Raw genomic sequence first — 19,875 nt, forward strand, 5'->3', positions numbered from 1 at the left:
TCCTCTCCATGTAAATATTTGCTAAAATCGCTTTCATGGGTCAATGAAATGCTTAAATAATATGCCCCCCACACTATGACCTTTACATATTTATGACCTTGCTTTGAGTTTCAAATTTGCTTTATTTATTAGGTATAAAGCATTAAGTATTGCATGTAGAAGGGACTGAGAGTTAGGAGTGAAATATTTCAGTGTGTTGGGGTGGAATGGGGCTCTGGAACTCAGAGGTACATCTGGCAGGGAAAATAGAAAGGTGGTGCTTCAGAGATGAACTGTAATTTCAGGATGCTTGAGGATAATTTTAACAGCCTGGTATGTTTTAATATTGCCATTTTGTGGTATGTGGAAATATCTTATGTAGCACACAGCAACCTAGATCTGCAATTTTCAGCATAGGCTTCTCCTGCTTCTTGTTTTATTTTTTGGTGTAAGTTGATTTGGGATTTTTTCCTATGTAAAATTGTGTTTGACTTAATGCTTGAAAATAAGGGTATTTGAAGCAGGGGAAAATGCATTTAATGTGGTGTTATGTTTTCTTGCCAGACTCTGACACATCTGTGGAACCTGCAATGACAAGTCGGAACAGTAGCCATGCAGACAAAACTGGTGAAATGTCCTCAAAGCAGTCAACACCAAAAGTGCAGGTCCAGCGATCTGTCTCCCGAGAAACCATCACAATTCATTTCTCTGCATTTGGGAAGGAGGAAGAAGAGGAGGAAGAGGAGTTTAAAGAGTTTCTTGATGAGGAACTAGATGACCAAAGCATTGTAACAGCACTTGAAGCCAAGGAAGACCTCTGCTTTGAGCATAGCGGCCATGACCTTTTTGGTCCAGCTACCTCGCTTAACATGGCCAACTCTGCATCACCGCTGTCCTCGTCGCCTGCAGTTCTGCCAGCTGCAGAAACTGTGAAGCTCTTGGACTCTACTTCCCCATCCCAAATACTCAGTGCAGTGCCACCGGTCCTGTCTCCATCGTCACACTCATGTCACACGTCTGGCTCATCAGGTGCACCAGCACCACCTGTGGAACAGAAATCCAGTCTGTCTTCCCCATCCTCATCCCCCTCCAGGTCAGTTGCCTGCTCTAGTGGCTCATCCACAGTTTCTAGTTCAAAGCCTTTTAAGGGGTTGGTCAAGTCCTTTTCAACAGAAGTGGAACCAAAAGAACCCACCCCACCGATGCGACACAGACACTTAATGAAAACCTTGGTGAAATCTCTGTCTACAGACACTTCTAAACAGGAGTCTGAAGCTGTGTCTTACAGGCCACCTGACTCAAAACTGAACTTGCATCTGTTCAAACAGTTCACTCAACCTCGAGCTACAGGTGGTGATTCTAAAACTGCCCCCTCCTCTCCATTAACATCCCCCTCTGACACTCGTTCCTTTTTTAAAGTACCCGAAATGGAGGCTAAAATTGAAGATACAAAACGACGCCTTTCTGAGGTAATCTATGAGCCTCTGCAGCTGCTCAGCAAAATAATGGGTGATGAAAGTAGTAGCCACAGGCCCAAAGCCTTATCTTCAAGTGCTTCAGAACTCTCAAACCTTTCCAGTTTGAATGGCCATTTGGAAAGCAATAACAACTACAGCATTAAGGAAGAGGAGTGTGATTCTGAAGGGGATTTCTCTGGGGGTGACTTTAACTTGAATAAGAGTGATCATTCAAGATGGGCAGAAGAACATGCAAAAGAGGTGGAGACCAAAAGCTCTCAGTCTGCAAGCACAAAGGATGTGGGGTCAAAACCTTCACTTGTACTTGAAAAATGTTTGTTGTCTGCACTAGTGAGCAGGGAGGATGAGGAGTTTTGTGAACTGTATTCTGAAGACTTTTTCTTGCTAGAGGAAGAAAGCAAAACTGATAAACCTGCTGAAAATGTGGTGGAGCCTGAGATGACTGAGGAAACTGTTACTATGCTCAGTAGTGAAGATGAAAATAATCTGGATGTGCAACAGTCTGAAATACCAGTGAAAACTTTATACTTATTAATACTGTTAGTCTATGCTTACCTTATTATCCCTCTCCCTGGCTATTTAAGTGGACTTTTACTTGGAATGGCCCTTGGATTTATGGTAGCTGTCTGTGTGATTTGGCTTCTTATTCCACGTACTCATGAGTATCTCAAATTGCATAAAAGCATGAAAAAGCGATGGAATACAGGAGCTCTGGACATCAAAGAACCTGAAATACTGAAGGTGAGGTCCTGGCATTTTGTGTGTGTGTGTCTGTGTGCATTATTTTGGGTAGAAGGAGTAAACTAGATTTATCCTGAGGGTGTAAATGAGCTGAAATGTCCCCACTTGTAAATAGTTTTTTAGGGTCAACTCTCTTTGGCAGGGGCACAAATGGTTTAGTATCCAAGAATATGTAAGACTTTGGTGTCTTTAGGGATTAGTAGAAAATGGAATTTCTTCAAAGTAAAAGGGCAAATGGCTTTGCTGGTAGATTTGAAACGATCCAACTGGAATACTGAGAGCAAGCAGTGTCAAAGTTTAGTGTGTAAGATAACATTTGTGCTTGAAGCTGGGTCTTGGGAGATATATTTTGTTTCTGGGATATTTTGTCTAGGCAGCAATTTGTTTGTCTGGTCTGTTCATAAGCAGAGACAAAAGCATTGTGTTCAAGTAGAGCATAGAGTTGGAGAGCATATGGGTCCTCCTCAAACATGAGCTAATTGAAAAGGGAGGAGGAATTACAGTTCAGCAAAATGTGTCTGAGAGCTGGGTTTTGAATGAAAGTTTGTCCTACCTGCTCTCTGCCCTACCCCTGTTGTTGTTGAGATGTTGCAAATTTGCTGTCACTTTGTGTGTCACTTTGCTGCCTGTCCAGCTGTGATCCACTCACCCCCTCTGTTCCTTCAGTGCCTCTGGTCCCTGTCCTGCCCTCCTCATCTCCATCTGTGATGAATTCCAATAATATTTTCCCAATTGCAGAATTCCAAGCAGTGAAACATCTGCTGGTTTCTGATGTGCAGCAGAAGCATTTCTGAGTGCTGGTGGTGTAACCTTCACTTGATATCACATGCTGATCAGAGTGTTTGTGGAGGCATTTTTTGTATTTGTGTAAATATTCAATTGAGCTTTTTGAAGGTGCATCCCCAATTGTAACAGCAGAAAGGTTTCATGAATTTAAATTCAGATGGGTATATACTGTAGAATCTATAATGTATTGATGGCTAATTTCATGTGTCTTTAGGTAACTGAAAAGTTAGAAAAAGTTAGAAAAACAGAATATAAATCTCTACTTTTGTTGCATAAACAGTGGTAATTGCATGTCTCGCCCTTATTCTACCCTGGTGTTCCTTTTTTGGTGAATGAGATGAGTTGTGGTTATTATTTGCTGTAGTGAATTCAGACTGAACACTCGTGTCTGCCCAATTGAATTACTTGCTACTCCCACGGACAAATTGTTACAAACTTTCACTTCAATCCTTGTTATTTGGAGCCAAGACCCTTCCTTGATACTTGACAGCTGATAGAGATCCTGGTGTTCATTATTGGCTGGTGTTAGGCTGTCTCTGAGATGTCAGCTTTTGCTCAAAAACCTTTAAACTATATTTTAATGCTTTTATTGAGGATTTACATCTTATGAAAATGGCTGTAGGCAAGAAATGAACAGTGCAGAGAAGTCTGCATAAATGCAGATTAATGGTTTTTATGACCTGATGAGTATTTCTTGTGCTCATAACACACAAAGTAATTGTCTTTAATATGTAAATGCTTCAGGAGTTTACAAACCAGCTCAATGCCCATATTGTAGTGGAAGGTAATGTAATATGATTTAGCAGATTGCAAGTTATTATTCCCACTTCAGACAACTATCTTTTGTTTGCATCTGTCAAAATTAGTACTGGACAGCTTAGATCCTCTGAAAAGGATCTGGAAAGGCAGCTAAAGACTTCATCTGTAACAAAACTCAGGGGAATATAGGAAAAGCAAACTTGATGCTCTTGCATAAAGGTGTTGTCTTCAGAACTTGTTGGTCTGGTATTCTGGCCTGGACTGCTGTTGTGCAATTGTGATAAATGCTCTGAGTAAAATGCCTTCATATGGGGCTCACAGAGTTGGGATTCTGCCAAATTGCTGTCAAGTTATTTTTGTACAACTATGTGTCCATTCTTCCCCATGTAAACGTTGTTTGAGAAGTTTGCATTTCCTAGGTTTTGAAAACTAGTGCAAAATTCCCCTCAGCAATTGCTGAAATACTTGAACAGATTATTGTCTCCCACAAAACTGTTCTTGGCAGTGGGAAAAAGTAAATAATTCTTGTGCTGGTAAGTGTGTGTCTCTATAGGTGTCTGTACTTACTTCAGTCACTTGTCCTTGGTACTGGGGGAAAACATCCCCCCAACCAGAAAATGCACAAACCCTCTGCATCTTCGTTGCATGATTTGTATCTGCTTATTCCCTTAATTTTCAGTTCTCTGGCTTCCTTCTTATCTTTTTCTTTTTTTTTTTTTCCCTGCCCACATTTTTTCCTTCTTTAATCCATTAGTCTTTTGTAACTTCCTTCTTGGCCTTTCAGCTCTGCATTCTCTTGTGTCATGCTGATTGACACAAAAGGTTTTAAGTAACAGCTAAAATGGAAATTATATATTTACCCTTTCCATTAGAAAGAACTTTCTGGAGAACACGGTGGCAGTGCCTGCTGGAGAAATTGGAGGCTTTGAGCCACAGTGTACAGAAAGAGAAGCTTTTTATCAGCGTGCTATTCCTGAGCACCATCCAAGGGATTTCATGGTTGATAGTGGCCTCTGGCAGACAAATGTTTCTTCCAGTTAAGGTGATGGTTGCTTCTCCTACCTCAGACATTTTTGTGCCTTTGGATTCCCTGTGAAAGAAGCTGAAAAAATGCATTATATTTTTCCCTCATTTATGAAGCAAAATACTATTGAAGTGTTATAAAATAGTGGTAATAAAAAGGGTAGTAATACAATTGCATGATTTCAGTGATCAACAGTCTTGAAAAAATTTTGGTGCTAAAGCATTTTATGATATAATTTAATAATAATGACTGTTAACCAGTTAATATCACTAAGAAACTTCAGGGACAGTTTTAATCCAGATTTGGGCTTGTATTGTGAAAGTGGCATTTGCTGATTCTTTTATTTATGTATTTGAAAGTATCATAAGTAATGATTTTAATTGATTTTTACCCACAGGCCAGGTTTGTGCCCCCAGCCCTCTGGGTCCTTCATAAGGATCTTTTGCAGTTCTTCCCTTCCTCCCCTCTCAGGTTATGTTGTAACACACCTGAGACCTTAAATAAGTAACACTAAAAAGTTGGTACCTACAAAGCCTTTTACATGAATTATTCTGTTGAACTGCAGTTTGAATAAAATATTTGGAGCCTGGAGTCAGGAAGGAGGAAAGTTAAACTGAGGGGGTTTTTAAAGCTGTTTTTGCCCTGTCCCATGAGCTGAGTGTTGCTGGGGCTGGAGCAGTGGCAGCAGCTGTGGGTTGGAGCTGTGACCTGAGCTGGGAGAGCCGTGGTGCCCAGCCCAGGGAGCAGCTCCATGGCCAGGCACGTTCTGCTTTCAGCTGGGAGCGTGGAGCAACTGCTGACCTTTAGAAATGGGGATCACAGGATCAGTGTCAATGGCCAGCAGCTGCACAGTGGCATATGACTATGGTCATTGTCCTCCCAGAATTACTAAATTTCTTATTTTAACAACTTTGCTAGAACAGACAAGACCTATCCTACAGTCACTCCTCTCCTACACAAGGAAATCCATTGTTGCTTCAGTAGTTTGGGAGAATTTATCTGTTGCTAGCAAGTTATGGTAACACAATTTCTCTGTTTGGGTGCATTGCAAAACGGTTTCCGTGGGCTGTGAATCTTTTGTTCCAATTTGGTTTTGCAAAAAGAGAGGCGGAGGTAATTCTGCTGAAATTGTTCTTAAAGTGCAGGAACTTTGGAATGACTCTAGGGGCTTCTTGGATAAACTTCTCAGTGTTTTTTAAGCTAGGTGAAACAACTTACAGAACTGAAGATCGCTGAAGTGAGAAGGCAGGTGGTGTTGTTACCTCCTTTAACACTGTTAGATAAAATTCCTGCAGCTGCCACAGATTTTCAGATTCATTAATAGAGCAAAGAATCACCATTTAGTGAAGCATTAACAGTTTACTGTCAGCCATGCAGTATATCTCTGTAACCAAATAACATGAAAGTCAAGTGCAAAGAAGAAACTTCATCCGTAGAAATTAGAAAACTAAAATTTTGTGTACAAGGAGGGATTGCAGTAATGTTCTGTCTCTTTCATCCTGACTGTTGTCTGAAAATAAAACCCCAAATAATTAAACCTGAGCTTGGTTCTCCAGTTGCTGGTAACCTGGTGGTTGTGCTGTGTTTGCACCTCTGTTGGGTTGTGGGTGAGCAGGGTGTGAGAATTATGTGTTTGGCAGACTGTACAGATAATCAGTTGGTTTGAACTGGAAGGCCTGGGCACATGGAAGGGATCAGAAAAGCAGGAGGGATTTTTACTGACTTTGACACAGGGAAGTCAAGATTTTGATGGGTAAATCGCTCCTTGTTTTCATCACAGTTCCATCTCCAGCAGGCTGTTAAAGGAATGTCAGGTGCAGTGTGACCTTCCTTCCTGGGTACCACATGTACCCATAAGTTTCAAACCTTTCTACTGAAAATAGAAATCTTATTAGACTTAGAGAAAGGGCTCATGTGACTGAGCTTCCTATAATGACCAACTCTCCAAGCAGCCCTTTGCTCTGTGCCAGCTGGGGTGGTGTTGGCTGAATGCCCCTCCAGGAGAAGACAGGAAACTTCTGAGGCAGCAAATTCCCATCTGTGCATTTGCCTGGCTGCAGGCTCCAGACTTTGTCTGAGCTAGAAATAGCTTGGAGATCTGATGGGGGCAGGTGGGAGTTGCTCCAGAGATCTGTGGGCCATATGGATACTCCAGTTCCTGCACACGGTGGCTTTGGGCAGCTCATGTGATGTTCTTGTGCTTCACTAAGTCCAGCTGGAGTTCCTGGCTGAAAATTAATTGCTGTCTGCTCAAAGATGTCTTGGCTAAATAATTTCTAGGAAGGAGATGGGATGTGCCTCAAACCTACGTCATCCCTGTTGTGCAGTTTGATGGCTTTTATAGAAAACTCTTCCTTGTGCATTGGATTTCCTATAGGGGAGCTGTGCATAACCCACTGTAAGAAAAAAAACAACCATAAAGCTTCTTCAAAGAGTATGTCCTGGTACAGACATTTCTATTAATAAAAGACATAATCTGCTTTGGAGCTGAGCAAAGATGAATGACTTAATCTTTCCTGAACATAAAAGAAATGCTAATTTATCTAGTTTTTTCAGGGTTTGTAGTGGAAATGGAGCTAGATGTTGGAGTAAGCAAAACAGATATCACTGTTACTATGGCACCTAAGAAAGTGTATGCTGTCTACTGTGGGAAATTATGTGGCACTGAAACCAAAGAAAATTAGCATTAAAGTAAATTTTACATTTCTGTGTGTGGGTGGAAACTTCTTTAATAAGTTGAAATCTTGCAGTAATTTTTTGAGATGTTTTGCATAAAGTAGTTATGACTTTTTGTTTTGAGAAATACTGGGGTGCTCATTCAGCTCTCCCCACTTCCCCCCTCTGAAATCACACAGGTGTTTGTAAAGTTGCCATTTGACTTTCTGCTCCCCTTCACTTTCTGTTGACATTGATGAATATTGAGTACACTGAATTCAAGGTTCTGATGTGCAGATAAAAACAATGATCAAAGAATGTTGCATGGCAGGTTAAGAGAAGGAAAGCTTCTCCTTGAATGAGTATTCTGCCTACCTTCTACCCCATTTATCATCTCTACTTCTGTAATCAGATACTGGAGAAGAGAAGCAACATCACCCCCATGGTCAGAGTCAGCACTTAGAGGCTTGTTACAGCAGGACTGGCTGGTTTGTTTTGTGTTTCTTTTACAGCACAGAAATTAATTGAATTTAATCCACATATATGACTCCTGTGTTGTAGCTGAGCAGTTACACAACATGCTAAATGATCTCAAACAGTGATGGTGCATGAAAGCAAACTCCATTGTGGTCTTCCAGTGAGTCCTTAATTGTGGTGATTACAATGTCAGGGCTGTCTGTGAGCACACAGGCTGTTTGCTCTGGGTGATTAAAGTGCTGAGCTTGCTGGGAGCAGAGGGACTGCTCAGCCCTCCTGCCCTGTGCCTCTTCCTTGCTGTCATTACATTGCAGGGTTCCCTATTGCTGGAGCTTTGTACCTCCTTGATGTTTCTCGTAGGCAGCTCCTCTAGGCACTGACTCTTCCTTCTTCTCACAGCAGCCAACTGACTCCAGTTCCCTTTCAGCAACCAAGCCACTCTTTTACAACACTCTTCTTCTTATTGGCTATAGCTGTGGCCTGTTAAAGTCAGGCCTGTTCCTTAGATATAATAAATGGGTCAGCTGCAACTCCTTAGGGGTAAGATGACTTTCTATACTACCTTTAATTTCTTATATTGTATCCCCCCACACTTCCTGGCATTCTGCATCTGCAGATCCCACTGTGGCTCCTGGGGAGGAGGTGAGAGCACCCTGTGCTACATAACCAAAGTGACTGAGTCAGAAAGAATGCCTGGTGTGTTTGAGATCTCATCCTCACCTCCTGCTCTGTTGGTTTGGTGCTACCTCGTTCAGGGCATTTATTGCCTCGTTCTGTTTGTCCACTGAGTGAAATAACTTTGGCAAAAGCTTGGATAATAATTTAAAGTTTTTAGGTATGTGCTGTGCTTGATTTTCCAGCAGCTTAAAAGCCTGTTAACAGTGTCTTCTTCTCTAGGGATGGATGAATGAAATTTATAATTACGATCCAGAAACGTACCATGCTACATTGACTCACTCTGTCTATGTGCGACTCGAAGGCAGCACCCTACGACTTTCAAAACCCAATAAAAATATTTCTAGAAGAGCTGTGTACAATGAGCCAAAGCCTGAAGTCACATATGTCAGTCAAAAAATTTATGAACTAACAGACAGCAAGGTGAGTGTCTTACTTATATCTGATTTTAACAAAGAACACTTTGCAAATTCTTTTTAACTCTGAATTTTGTTTTTTCACTTGTCTATTTTCACGTTCTGTCATTATTTAAACAAAATTGCTGTCATGACTAACTTGCAAAATATTGTGCTGGGGAGGAAGATTGAGCAGGATTTGGGAGAAAGTACATATTTACACAATAAGGGAAAGGCATGAGTTTCCTGTGGCACTTGAGAGCAGTTAACTCGTGGGGGCTCTGAGACTCGTTCCCAATGCATGAGGTGACTGTTCTGAAGGTTACACCAAAATGCCTCATCTTTGGTGGTTGTCTCTACCCCAAGGCAGCTGAGACAACATTTGTATTTCACTCAAAGAGGGAATGTACATCATATGTGAAGGAGGACAGTGAGAGGTGTCTGGAATGTGACCTGCTCTAGGTACCCCCAGTCTAGGGAAGGAGATGGGCTTTTTGCAGTTGGAAGAGTGCATTAACAGTAATGCTAGGACAGTTTTCCTACATGTTGTTTGCCTCTCTCAAATATATCAAGAGTTGCTGTATGAAGTTGATTCCATTGACATTGTTTTAAATAATACATCAATACCTAATTATTAAGGGAATGGATTTTTTTAATGTGCTGCATCAATCGAGGGCTTTGGCAGCACAGATGTAGGAGGCAACCACCCTTCACTTGACTGGAAGTGAGAGGGAGAGAGGGACCAAGGCAACAGTGAGGAAAACCTCCCTGCTTTGCTCTGAGTCTGTATGGGAAAGGAGTGTGCTGGCAGCTCTGCCTTCCATTAAAGGAAGACACTGAAAAAGATAAAGAAAAAATTAGATTCCTGCCTTTTGCAGATTTGTTTTCCCATCATGAAGACAAGCGAAGCTGTCATGTGGGAGCACTTGACTGATGGTGGTTCCCCATGGTATCTTAGAAAATTTCCAGTACTTCCCCCCACCCAGCCCCAGTTGATTACACAAGGCCCAAGTGCCCTGACTGTAACAAAAAAAGGATGCCTGTTCTTCAAGGTACTTGCCCACAGGTTTTGGAGAACACTGCTGAGTATAGACCACCACATAAGATTTTGTAACTCTTTTCTTTTAAACCACTCCTCTAATCACTTGCATTGTCTTAATTTGATATAAATATATTGAGTTTAGAATATAATTATTTGCAAATCAGTCTTATAGCTTGGCTCTTATGTATTTGATGTGGCTGTCACCAACTTCAAACACTGAATTTCATAAGGTGGGCATGAAAAGTTGTGTTCAAAACTCAGTTTGGACTCAGATTATCTTATCTTGTTATCTATTTATCTCCCCATGCTCCCAGAAATAAGTTCTTGGGTTTTCTATTTTTTCTGCAAATCCATGAGAATAAGATCATCTAAATCAAAACAGTTTCTAATCCACATGGTTTAATCTGCTTAAATGGCCTTTGTTTTAATTCCAAGGCTTGGCTCACCAAAGACTTAGTGATAGGAGTGGGTTGGACATCCAGCAATTTTGAGTCAGTTAAACTGGCAGATCCGGTGTGGGATCTTTATCTCTTGCATACCTGTGTTCTTTACTTGAGTATAGAAACATAGAGGATACAAGTGAAAAATAAATTAATTTAACCCTTTCGTGTATCCTTCAGATTTCCCTGGTTCCTAAGAGCCTGGCACGGAAACGCATTTGGAATAAGAAATACCCAATTTGCATTGAACTGGCCAAACAGGAGGACTTCATGGCCAAGGCCCAGACTGAGAAGGAGACTGCAGAGGAGAAACCTGCTGAGAAAGTGGACTTGAACATTGAGGAATCCAAGAAGCCTCAGGATGGAGTGAAGTCCACTTGCCAAAAGGATCAAGTGCTTTACCTCTTTGGAAGGACAGGGAGGGAGAAGGAGGAGTGGTTCAGAAGGTTCCTTCTTGCATCAAAGCTCAAGTCTGAAGTAAAGAAGCCACCCAGTGGGAGCAAGCCAGGTACTCACATTTTGTATTCTTGTAGAAGTCTGTTAAAAGAAACAAACCAAAGTTATGTTTTGGTGGTGCCACAGTGATCTTTACAAGCAAAATAAAAATAATACCAAAGATACTCTTCTCCTTACCTTGGCCTCTCATTGCCACCTTAGCCCCACCTTTTTCCCTCTTGGCTCTATGCTTTCAAATATTTTACTGTTTTTAGACTGTTTTATATAAATACACTGTTTTTCAATGACTGTAATAACTCCTGTCATATTTTTAAGGAGGAATTGTTCAGTCTCTTCTTTTTCTGCATCTTGGAGCTGATGTCAATATTTGCAGTATTAGACTCAGTTCTCTCATTACCTGTTTTTCCTCCTCCATCCTTCCTTCCACTCTAGTCTCCTGTAAAGGATAGAGCTTTGTCATGGGTTAGTGGCACAAGAAAACACATTTCTCTGTTTGAATGAAAGGTCCTGCATGAATATATGTATGAATATGTATGTATATATATATCTGATCCAACAAACATTAGTCTATAGTATTGATCAGTTGTTTGGAATATGAATTTAAACCCATCCTTTGATACAATTTTGAACCTGAATGACTCATGCTTTTCTGCCTTTATTCTCTGAGAAGCTTTTAAAAAATTAGTTAACATTATTGTTTCTGGCACATAACTTCTTGAAATGCAAAATTAATGCAAAATTAATAGCTAAATAAAATTCCAATAGTTACATGCTTTTCACAGTCCTTCTAATTGTAACAGTCTATAATTAGATTAGTAAAAAAAAAACTTTAGTCATAGGTGCATTTCAATCACCTGACTGTTATTTTAGGCATTCTCCAGCAGAGCTGTTGGGAATTTTGCCATGTGTTATACATATGTGAGTGTCCATATTTAAATATGCTATTGATCAGCTGACTCCTCCAGTCCCACACCCTGCTGAGTGCTGAATCATAGCAAATACTGACTAATTTGGGTTTAGGACCACCTAAACACACAGCAGTAGAATTTACTTTTAGCCTTTAAAATAAGAAAGCACCATGCTGGTCTTTTTTCAGGAGAAATATCTGTGGAATAAACATATTCCTTTAAATGTTGATGATACACTGTGAGATTTGGCTGTCAGGTTGTTCTCTGTTGAGCAGGTATTATTCCTTTGTATTTAGGGGTGCTGCCAGCACACAGCAGAGCTGACAGTCAGTCTGGAGTTCTCACTCACAGCCGGAGCAGCAGCAAGGGAAGCACAGAAGAAGTCACAATCCTTCTAAAGCACAAGGACCTGGCTGGCAGCATGAGGCAGAAAATGCTTCTGGACTACAATATTTATATGGCAAAGTGTATTCCACAAGAAAAGAAAAGCCCTTCAGGTAGTCCAGTCGTCAGTGCAGACAGCAGCCCTACAGCTGTGAAAAAGGTAATACTTGTGCTCCACAGGAACAGTGGACAGCTTCTGTAGCTCTTACTAATCCTTTGATCTCCTGGACTGCATTTGAGTCGCTCTCAGTAAACACAACCTTAACACTAAGTACAACACTCATAATAAACATACCTTTAATGTTAGGCATGACCACTTTTTATTTAAAATAGTGGTAATTCATATCATGCATCTTTGTTTCCCCTTTCATACAACCAGAAAAGGGAGTAGGAGGCCATGGTGTAATGTATGAATAAACACATCTTGTGTTCCCCCAGAAAAACGTATTCTTGCCCCCAACCACTCCTGAAGCTGTGATGGATTTGCTGCTGAAGCTGGCACGTGTCAGAGCCTTTCTATAAATAGCTGAGCAGTGCTGGCAGGGAACCTGCGTCACAGCAGAGGCTCCTCGCCCTGGCACAGCCTGGCTGCAGCCCCTGTGAGCTGTGGCTGCCAAGAGATGATGTTCAGAACTGCAGCATCTACCTGCCTGTCTTAGAAAGTGCTGCCTTTCTGCTAGCTTCAGGAGTTCTGCCTGGAAAATGTCAGGTGGTGAATTCTTCTGTCAGTGCAGGCAATTAATATGTTGTGTTTCCCTCATGGAAGCTTCCTGTTTTTCTGTGGTAGTGTGTGTACACACCCAAAATTATTTCAGCTGCCTTGGCTTTTGTGTGTGCAGTCAGTGAAGCATTGAATGTATAATATTTCCAGGTGTTTCGAGATGGTTCTCAAGGAAACCAAGACAGAATTCTCTTGGACTGTAAACAAACCTTTAATGCAGCAGAGGGGACAGTATAGTTCCCTGAATCCTATATGCAAGCAGTGGAAGGAGGAGTGTAATTCCCTGTTCTGTTTTTATCATGTATTTGTGGTGTTTCTGAATTGGATTTAAGGATGTAAGGTTGGGTCTTGCTTTCCAATTTTTTGATAAAACTAAGGAAGAGTACCTGTTCTTTCAGATCTGACTGGCAAGAGAGAGTGTCTCTTACTGCAAACACAGTTTATAAGTCTGCCCACTCTGGGTTTATCTGCTTTTTCTGCCAGAGGTTAAATTACACACAACTTTCTCATTTCATTGCCAGAGGTCAATCTATATCTGTGTGGTCTCATTCCCTCTGCTGCATGTCAGGATGATGACAGGCTCGTGGCAGCCCAGCTGATGCATTTGTAAAGCTGCTCCCTGTGCTGAGCTTTTGGTGTTCTGTGTTGACCCAGGCTCTTAACACTGAACTTCCCATATAAATCAGGCCTTTTCTTTCCTTATTTTATAGAATTTATAGAGCTGAATAACCTGCTCTGTATTTTCAGTTGCCAGATGCCAATGTGGAAGCTGAAGAAGAAGAACAGGAGGCCTGGGTGAACGCTCTGCTTGGAAGAATATTTTGGGATTTTTTAGGAGAGAAGTATTGGTCTGATCTAGTGTCAAAGAAGATCCAAATGAAACTTAGCAAAATAAAGGTACCTGATCTGGAGACTTGCATACACAATCCTTTGAAGGAAGTGAAACACACAGTCTTTGAGTTTTAAAATAGTACAAGAAAGACTTACTTCACACTATATGTAAAAGATAATAAATGTGCTACAGAATGGCTGTTCAGTTTCTGATGCATGTTAACTTTGCTGCTTCTGTTTAAAATGAGCTACAGCTGGATTAGCTATTTGTATCTGTCAAATTTTTATGTAAAAATTAAAGTATTATTGTATTTGCATTAGGGATGGATAGAACTGCATATAAATGAGGAAATTGCTTTGGGAAATAGTAGATTGCTTTTAAGGTGGAGGACATCATGGAGCCACATCTGTAGTGTGTTCCTGTTAACTTCGGACATAAACTACTTGCAGGAGGTCAGTGGGAGCAGTAGTTATGGAAAAAGCTCTGTGGGGTGACAGGACACAGCTTCCATCAGCTGCACCATCTCAAGGGGGAAGGGGCAGTGATGCTTTTGAGTGACTGCTCAGTCTTCCCCTTGCCTTCTGTAACCCTCTGAACAGCAGCAGTTCCCCTCAGCCTTCAGCTCCTGGTGTCTGGGGAGGAGCTTGCTTGTTCCTAAAGGCAAAGGAAGTTGTTGTCTTGCTTACAAAAGCTCAGACATTTAGCTGCCAGCCCCAGCTGTGAGATAGTGCTGCCTTTGCTGTGGGAAATCACCAGCAGCCTAAACCTGCCCTGTCTGCTTCCACAATTGTGACAGCAGGGTACCCAGACATCTCACTGGGAACTTTGTAAGTGGAAGGACTGGAAGTGGGGACTGGGTGTATTTTTTGATGTGTTAAGCAATGTCTATTCACAGGAGATATGTTTTCTGTCAATTAGAAGAATAAGACACCTGAATCATGATTTCTGGGCCTCTCTTTTACTAAAATTATGATACAGATTTAAAAGGTAATGTTCTATGAAAGAGTTTGCCAAAGATAAAAGAAGCTGAGACATTGATAAAACATCAGTGATAAAATATATTACTGAAGTTAAGATCCAAAGAAATCTTTGATTTTTATTCATAGTGAAATAGGATTTACACTTCATTCTTGAGCTTTTTATATAGTTTGACTAAAAAGCGTGCTGATAGTTTAAGGTCAGCATCTAAACTTCAGCATAATTTAAAAAACAAATTCAGATGCCCAATCTGTCCCTAAAAATTCTTTGCAACTGGCAACTGTGAAATTCTAGAATAGTAAGAATTTTGTGTAATTATATTTGTGTTCTTTCACTGGTGACACTTCAGCTCAGTCCATTCCTTAAGTTTAATGAGCTTTCTTCTCTCAAGAGACTGATGTCTAGTTCCATAACATGTATTTGATTTTTGAATATTCTGTCCTTTTAGCTGCCCTACTTCATGAATGAGCTGACTCTGACTGAACTTGACATGGGGATAGCAGTGCCCAAGATCCTTCAAGCCTTCAAACCTTCTATTGATCACAGAGGTAAAATACAAAAATAACAGGTGTTGGTATTGCCTTTGTATCTGAGAACAGAATGTTGATCTGTTTATCTTGTGTATGTTTTAGGTGCATGTAATAAGAGCTTATTCTGAGACACTCATGGGTCTTTATCTCAGGCTTGGTGTAAATGTAATTCTGCAAATATGGAATTGTGATCATGTCTTTCCATAGGAAATATTTACTGAACTAAACTAAAATTTGCATGCAACAGAGATGCAGACACTTATCTGATATTGTCAGGCACTGCAGAGGGCAAAGCACATCTCCTTGGGACAGATCTGGTTCTGACCATAGGAGAAAACAGGTTTGTGTCTCCAAGAGAAGCTGCCCTGTTCTGAAAACAGGGATTCAGAAAATATAATTGTAATCACTTGGAAATCAAGAATAATATTGTTTTGAAAATAAGCTTCAAAATACAGGATCATTTTATGTTCTTAATATTAAATACAGCTTTTTTAAAGCTGAATTACTTTTATACTGCTGCTGTATGAACTAGAACTGTTTGTTTTCTATTCCTTCTGGCTTGCATATGGTCACATATATGAGGATGCTCATGTCACTTAAGTAGTCTTGAAAAAAGTAAAAACTTGGAATAATGCTTTTTAGCTTCAAAAGCATTTATTCTGCATGTTCAGGAGAGCTAGATACCATTTAAGATGTAATCAGAACAGTTTGTAATTTTAAATTGTATCAGAGTTTCTCTACTCAACGTGGAGAAATTTCTAATTGGCCTAAAGGGAAATATTTCCTTGGAAGACCTGGTGTGGTGTCACCTGACCTTTGCAAGAATACCAGATGCATGGACTTTAGGAGGAGATTGAGAAACTTTAGTACTAAAACTTGGTGCCACTCAAATCACTGACTAAAAGCATGAGGACAGTAAGTGCTGACCTTTCCCTCATAAGTCTGAGCAAAGCAGACTTTGGGGAAATATTAAAATCTTCTTGGGCATACATTAGTTAATACTGCCTGTTGTATCCAAATGCTGTTGTTTGCCCTTATCAACTTCAGCCTTGCAACCATTGGGGAAAATCCTTATCTATAAAACACTGGGTACTTTGCTCTCAACTTTTCCAGAGATTATTTTCCACTGAACTTTATAAACAAAGCGTGTTTGAAAAGAGCAAACTGTTTGGTTGTCATGAGGAACAAAATCTGTCTTTTTACGAGAAATAAGAGTTGAATAGGTGGAATAAGCTGGAGTGCAGTCAGTATTTGGGGAAGTAAAGCATCTTGTGCTTCCTCTGTGGGACAGCAGGTTCTCCCAGTACTTGGGAAGTCCTCCAGTGTTCCCCATTAAGTGGTTGCACCTTTGGTAGAAGTTTTATTTGGGGTAACAGAACAAAGGAAAACTTTAAAAAATCTTTACGTGTGTGTGGCTTGTGGAGTGGTTTCATAGTTTCTTTTTAATCAGGGTTCTTGACAGTGTGTTTTCCTTTGCCTTGATTTAAACATTTTTTGAATTCTTTTTGCTGTTCTCATAACTTCAGTTGTAACCAGGGACTGTAGTTCTAAGTCATGAGATGGGATTTAGGAGCTGAACACTTGGCTTCAATTAATTGCTGAAACAGCAATGGGATTAATTAGTTCCTTTAGTTTCTTGTTCAGTTCAACTGTGACAAGCAAACATTTATGGTAGGATTTCTAATTCTTTTAACTTCTTCCATGCTGTTGAATGTGAACATAGGTGTGAGCTCTTAGGGTTTTAAAGAGCTTGCAATGAGTAATTACTGGAATAACTTTTTATACTTAAAAGGACATAAACAAGGGGATGATAATTGGAAATGCTTGTTTTCATAAGAATAAATGTGTATTTCTTGGTAAGTTACCTATAGGTAAATGACTTGGTTTATTGGGAAATGTGGGGGAAAAAAAATAGTTTCAAGGCAGTATCCAAAATGAATGCTTCTCAGTTTTTGGGGTTTTTTAGTAAGTGTTTGAGGCAGTCGTTGGGGGTAGCCCTTTGTGAGGCTTTAAAGTGCAGTTACTAATTTTAATGTGCTTTGTTTCATCAGTGCTTCTTTTTATCAGTGCTTGATTACAAAAAAAATACATTTTTTGTTATATGCCTTCTCTAATGAGCTAAATTTGTTAACAGACAATGTTAGAAAAAAAGTCTTGTTTCTGTTAATACAGTCCTGCTTGGGTGACAGCATATGTGTGGCTTTTACTGTAATTCTGTCAAGGCTAGGGAACCAGAAAACAGAATAAATTGTACCATCTGCCCAGTTCTTCCCTCCCTCTCCCTCCCTTTTTCCCTCTGGAAAAAGTGTATGAACATTTTCTGGTCAGAAGGAATTTTCCCTCCCAGTAATGGCATCCTTTGCTTAATTTAATCTACTGTTAAAACTATATTGATGATTGAGTTCTGCTGACTCATTGATTGTCCAAAAAGTCTGTTAAGCTGTTTTCATGGTTTTTATGATCTTACTGGTACCTTCCTACTGTAAAGAGAAAAAAACACCCTTATAAACTTGTGTTTGAGTTCCTGTGTTTGGTTTTTAGAACAATGTTAGAAAAAATGTGATGGAAGAGAGTTATTTGGGTTAGTAAAGCACCAGCTTGCCTTAATCCTGCTTCCAGCATGCAACCTCACAGGGTGCCAGGGACCAGGTCTTTGGGAGCTGCCTGTGTTTCTGTTACCACATGTGTGTGGGATTGTGATAAGGATATGTTTCTGCAGAAAAGAAAACAATAGTTCTTGAACTGATAAAGTGTGACTTTTCTAGAACAATAAAACACAAAGGGTAGTTACCATTTGTCCTGGTTTCAGTTTTATTCACCATTAATTGCTTCCAAATAAGTAAATAAAAGTGGAATGGGTCAGTGGTTGATGTGCCAGGTACTGGTGAGGGAATGTTTTGTGCAGCTGCAATATCTGAAAAAGGAAGAAGTGTTTATTGGCATCTGTTTTCTAACCTTCTACTGCTTTGGTGCAGGGTGTCACTTGAAAGGCTTGAGCTAATGTTAAGGTATTCCCAAAAACATTCTTTTGGAGATTGTAAAAAGCAAATAGTTTGCACAGACAATAGGATTTAACTTAATATTGCATGTCTAGAATTGTGTAGGTAATGACCCTGTTTGCACTGAATCATAAAATAGTGCCTGTAGCTCAGTTACTGAGGGAACCTTGTCACAGATCTTCAATAAACCACTGGCAAAACAAGGGGCAGCAGAGAGAGAAGCAAATGTTGCTCTGGGATTTCAAGTTGTGCTTCACTTGAACAGCGTCAGTGATGCAGAGGAGCGTCCCCATTACTGCTTGGCTTGGAGCAATGCTGTAAATAGTTTTGAAGTGAATCCCTGATGGTATTCTATTTCCTTTATCTCATTTCACATCTCTTAAGCAGTTTAGGTGTGTGTAAATCACAGTATTTTTTTTTAGACCATTAGCTATACTCACCACTCTCTTTCAGTGTGGCTTGGGTTTATATCTGGCTTTGTTCCATGAGCTTAATGTGATCAGAAAGGTTGCTTTGTGATTGCCCTTCAAGTAACATCTTTTCTGTTGTTTATTTTAGGACTTTGGGTTGATTTGGAAATGTCCTACAATGGATCTTTTCTAATGACCCTGGAGACCAAGATGAACTTGACCAAACTTGGGAAAGAGCCTCTTGGGGAGGCATTGAAGGTTGGCGAGATCGGCCGGGAAGGGTAAGGGATGGCAAAGGTGCTTTCATTGTGAAAATCTGGCATTTTCCTTGTGTATCTGCTGTAGATTGAAAGGAGTTTTGGGGATGTTTCATACAAGTGGGTGTGGAATGTGGCTTTTCTGTGTAACTTTATTGTTTGGTCACACTATTGATAATAATTTTAATAAAAGGCTTCTGTGGTATAATTATTTTATATATATATATTTCAGTTGGGTTTTAGAATGTCCTATGACTAAAATTTAGTTTTGTCTTATGCTTGATTTAGGATTTAGTCAGATAAAACTCTAGTACTGGAGATAAACACATGCAGAAATAGACAGGTGTAACAGGGTACTGCAGCATGGTGCAGCTGCAGCTGGAAACCATGGAGTAGTAAACAATGTGCAAGATAAACAAGCTCTAATTGTTATGTAAAGACCTTTTCAAAAGCTTTATTGCATTGTGAGAGTAATCACATCGATGCTTTAGTCTGGATTTTTCCTCATAGCCACCTTCTGTTTGCCTGCTGTGCCTAAGTTAAATGCCTTATGTAGATGAATTAATTAGCAGACACCATACAGTAACTTACCTCCTTTGTATTTGTGTTTTCCCTCTCAATTTGGCCATGTTTGAATGTCATCCATTGTCCATTTTTATTAACCTAGTGAGTGGCACCCATCAAATGCCCATCTCTGGATGGATCCACTCCCAGCTCTGATGTCCAATTGTTTTGGTGCTGTATTCTCTTTGTACCTAAATCTGCAGGTCCTGAACAGTAGGTGGTCTCTGATTTAATGTACAACCACTGCCTACAAATCAAGAAAATAGTCTCTAAACCTGGCCATTTGTTTAGCTATGAACAAAATGGTATGGTCTTTCACAATTAAGATACTAGATGCTTTGTATACTTATGTCATAGCTCTGGCCATTTATTCTGAGATAGCTTG

General features: G+C 40.1%; 1 protein-coding gene across 1 annotated transcript in view; it reads left to right on the forward strand.

The window, feature by feature from the left end:
- Positions 1-547: 547 nt before the first annotated feature.
- The window catches only part of TEX2 (testis expressed 2), a 28,031-nt gene continuing 8,703 nt past the window's right edge, over positions 548-19,875 (forward strand). Inside the window, exons 1-7 of the mRNA XM_058038990.1 lie at positions 548-2,198; positions 8,797-8,997; positions 10,632-10,959; positions 12,112-12,359; positions 13,668-13,817; positions 15,179-15,278; positions 18,818-18,950. Of these exons, the coding sequence (XP_057894973.1) occupies positions 570-2,198; positions 8,797-8,997; positions 10,632-10,959; positions 12,112-12,359; positions 13,668-13,817; positions 15,179-15,278; positions 18,818-18,950 (2,789 nt within the window). The 5' untranslated portion in view covers positions 548-569. The remainder of the gene's footprint in view (positions 2,199-8,796; positions 8,998-10,631; positions 10,960-12,111; positions 12,360-13,667; positions 13,818-15,178; positions 15,279-18,817; positions 18,951-19,875) is intronic.

The sequence above is a fragment of the Melospiza georgiana genome, chromosome 21 (assembly GCF_028018845.1).
Source record: "Melospiza georgiana isolate bMelGeo1 chromosome 21, bMelGeo1.pri, whole genome shotgun sequence".
In the NCBI taxonomy this organism is placed as follows: Eukaryota; Metazoa; Chordata; class Aves; order Passeriformes; family Passerellidae; genus Melospiza; species Melospiza georgiana.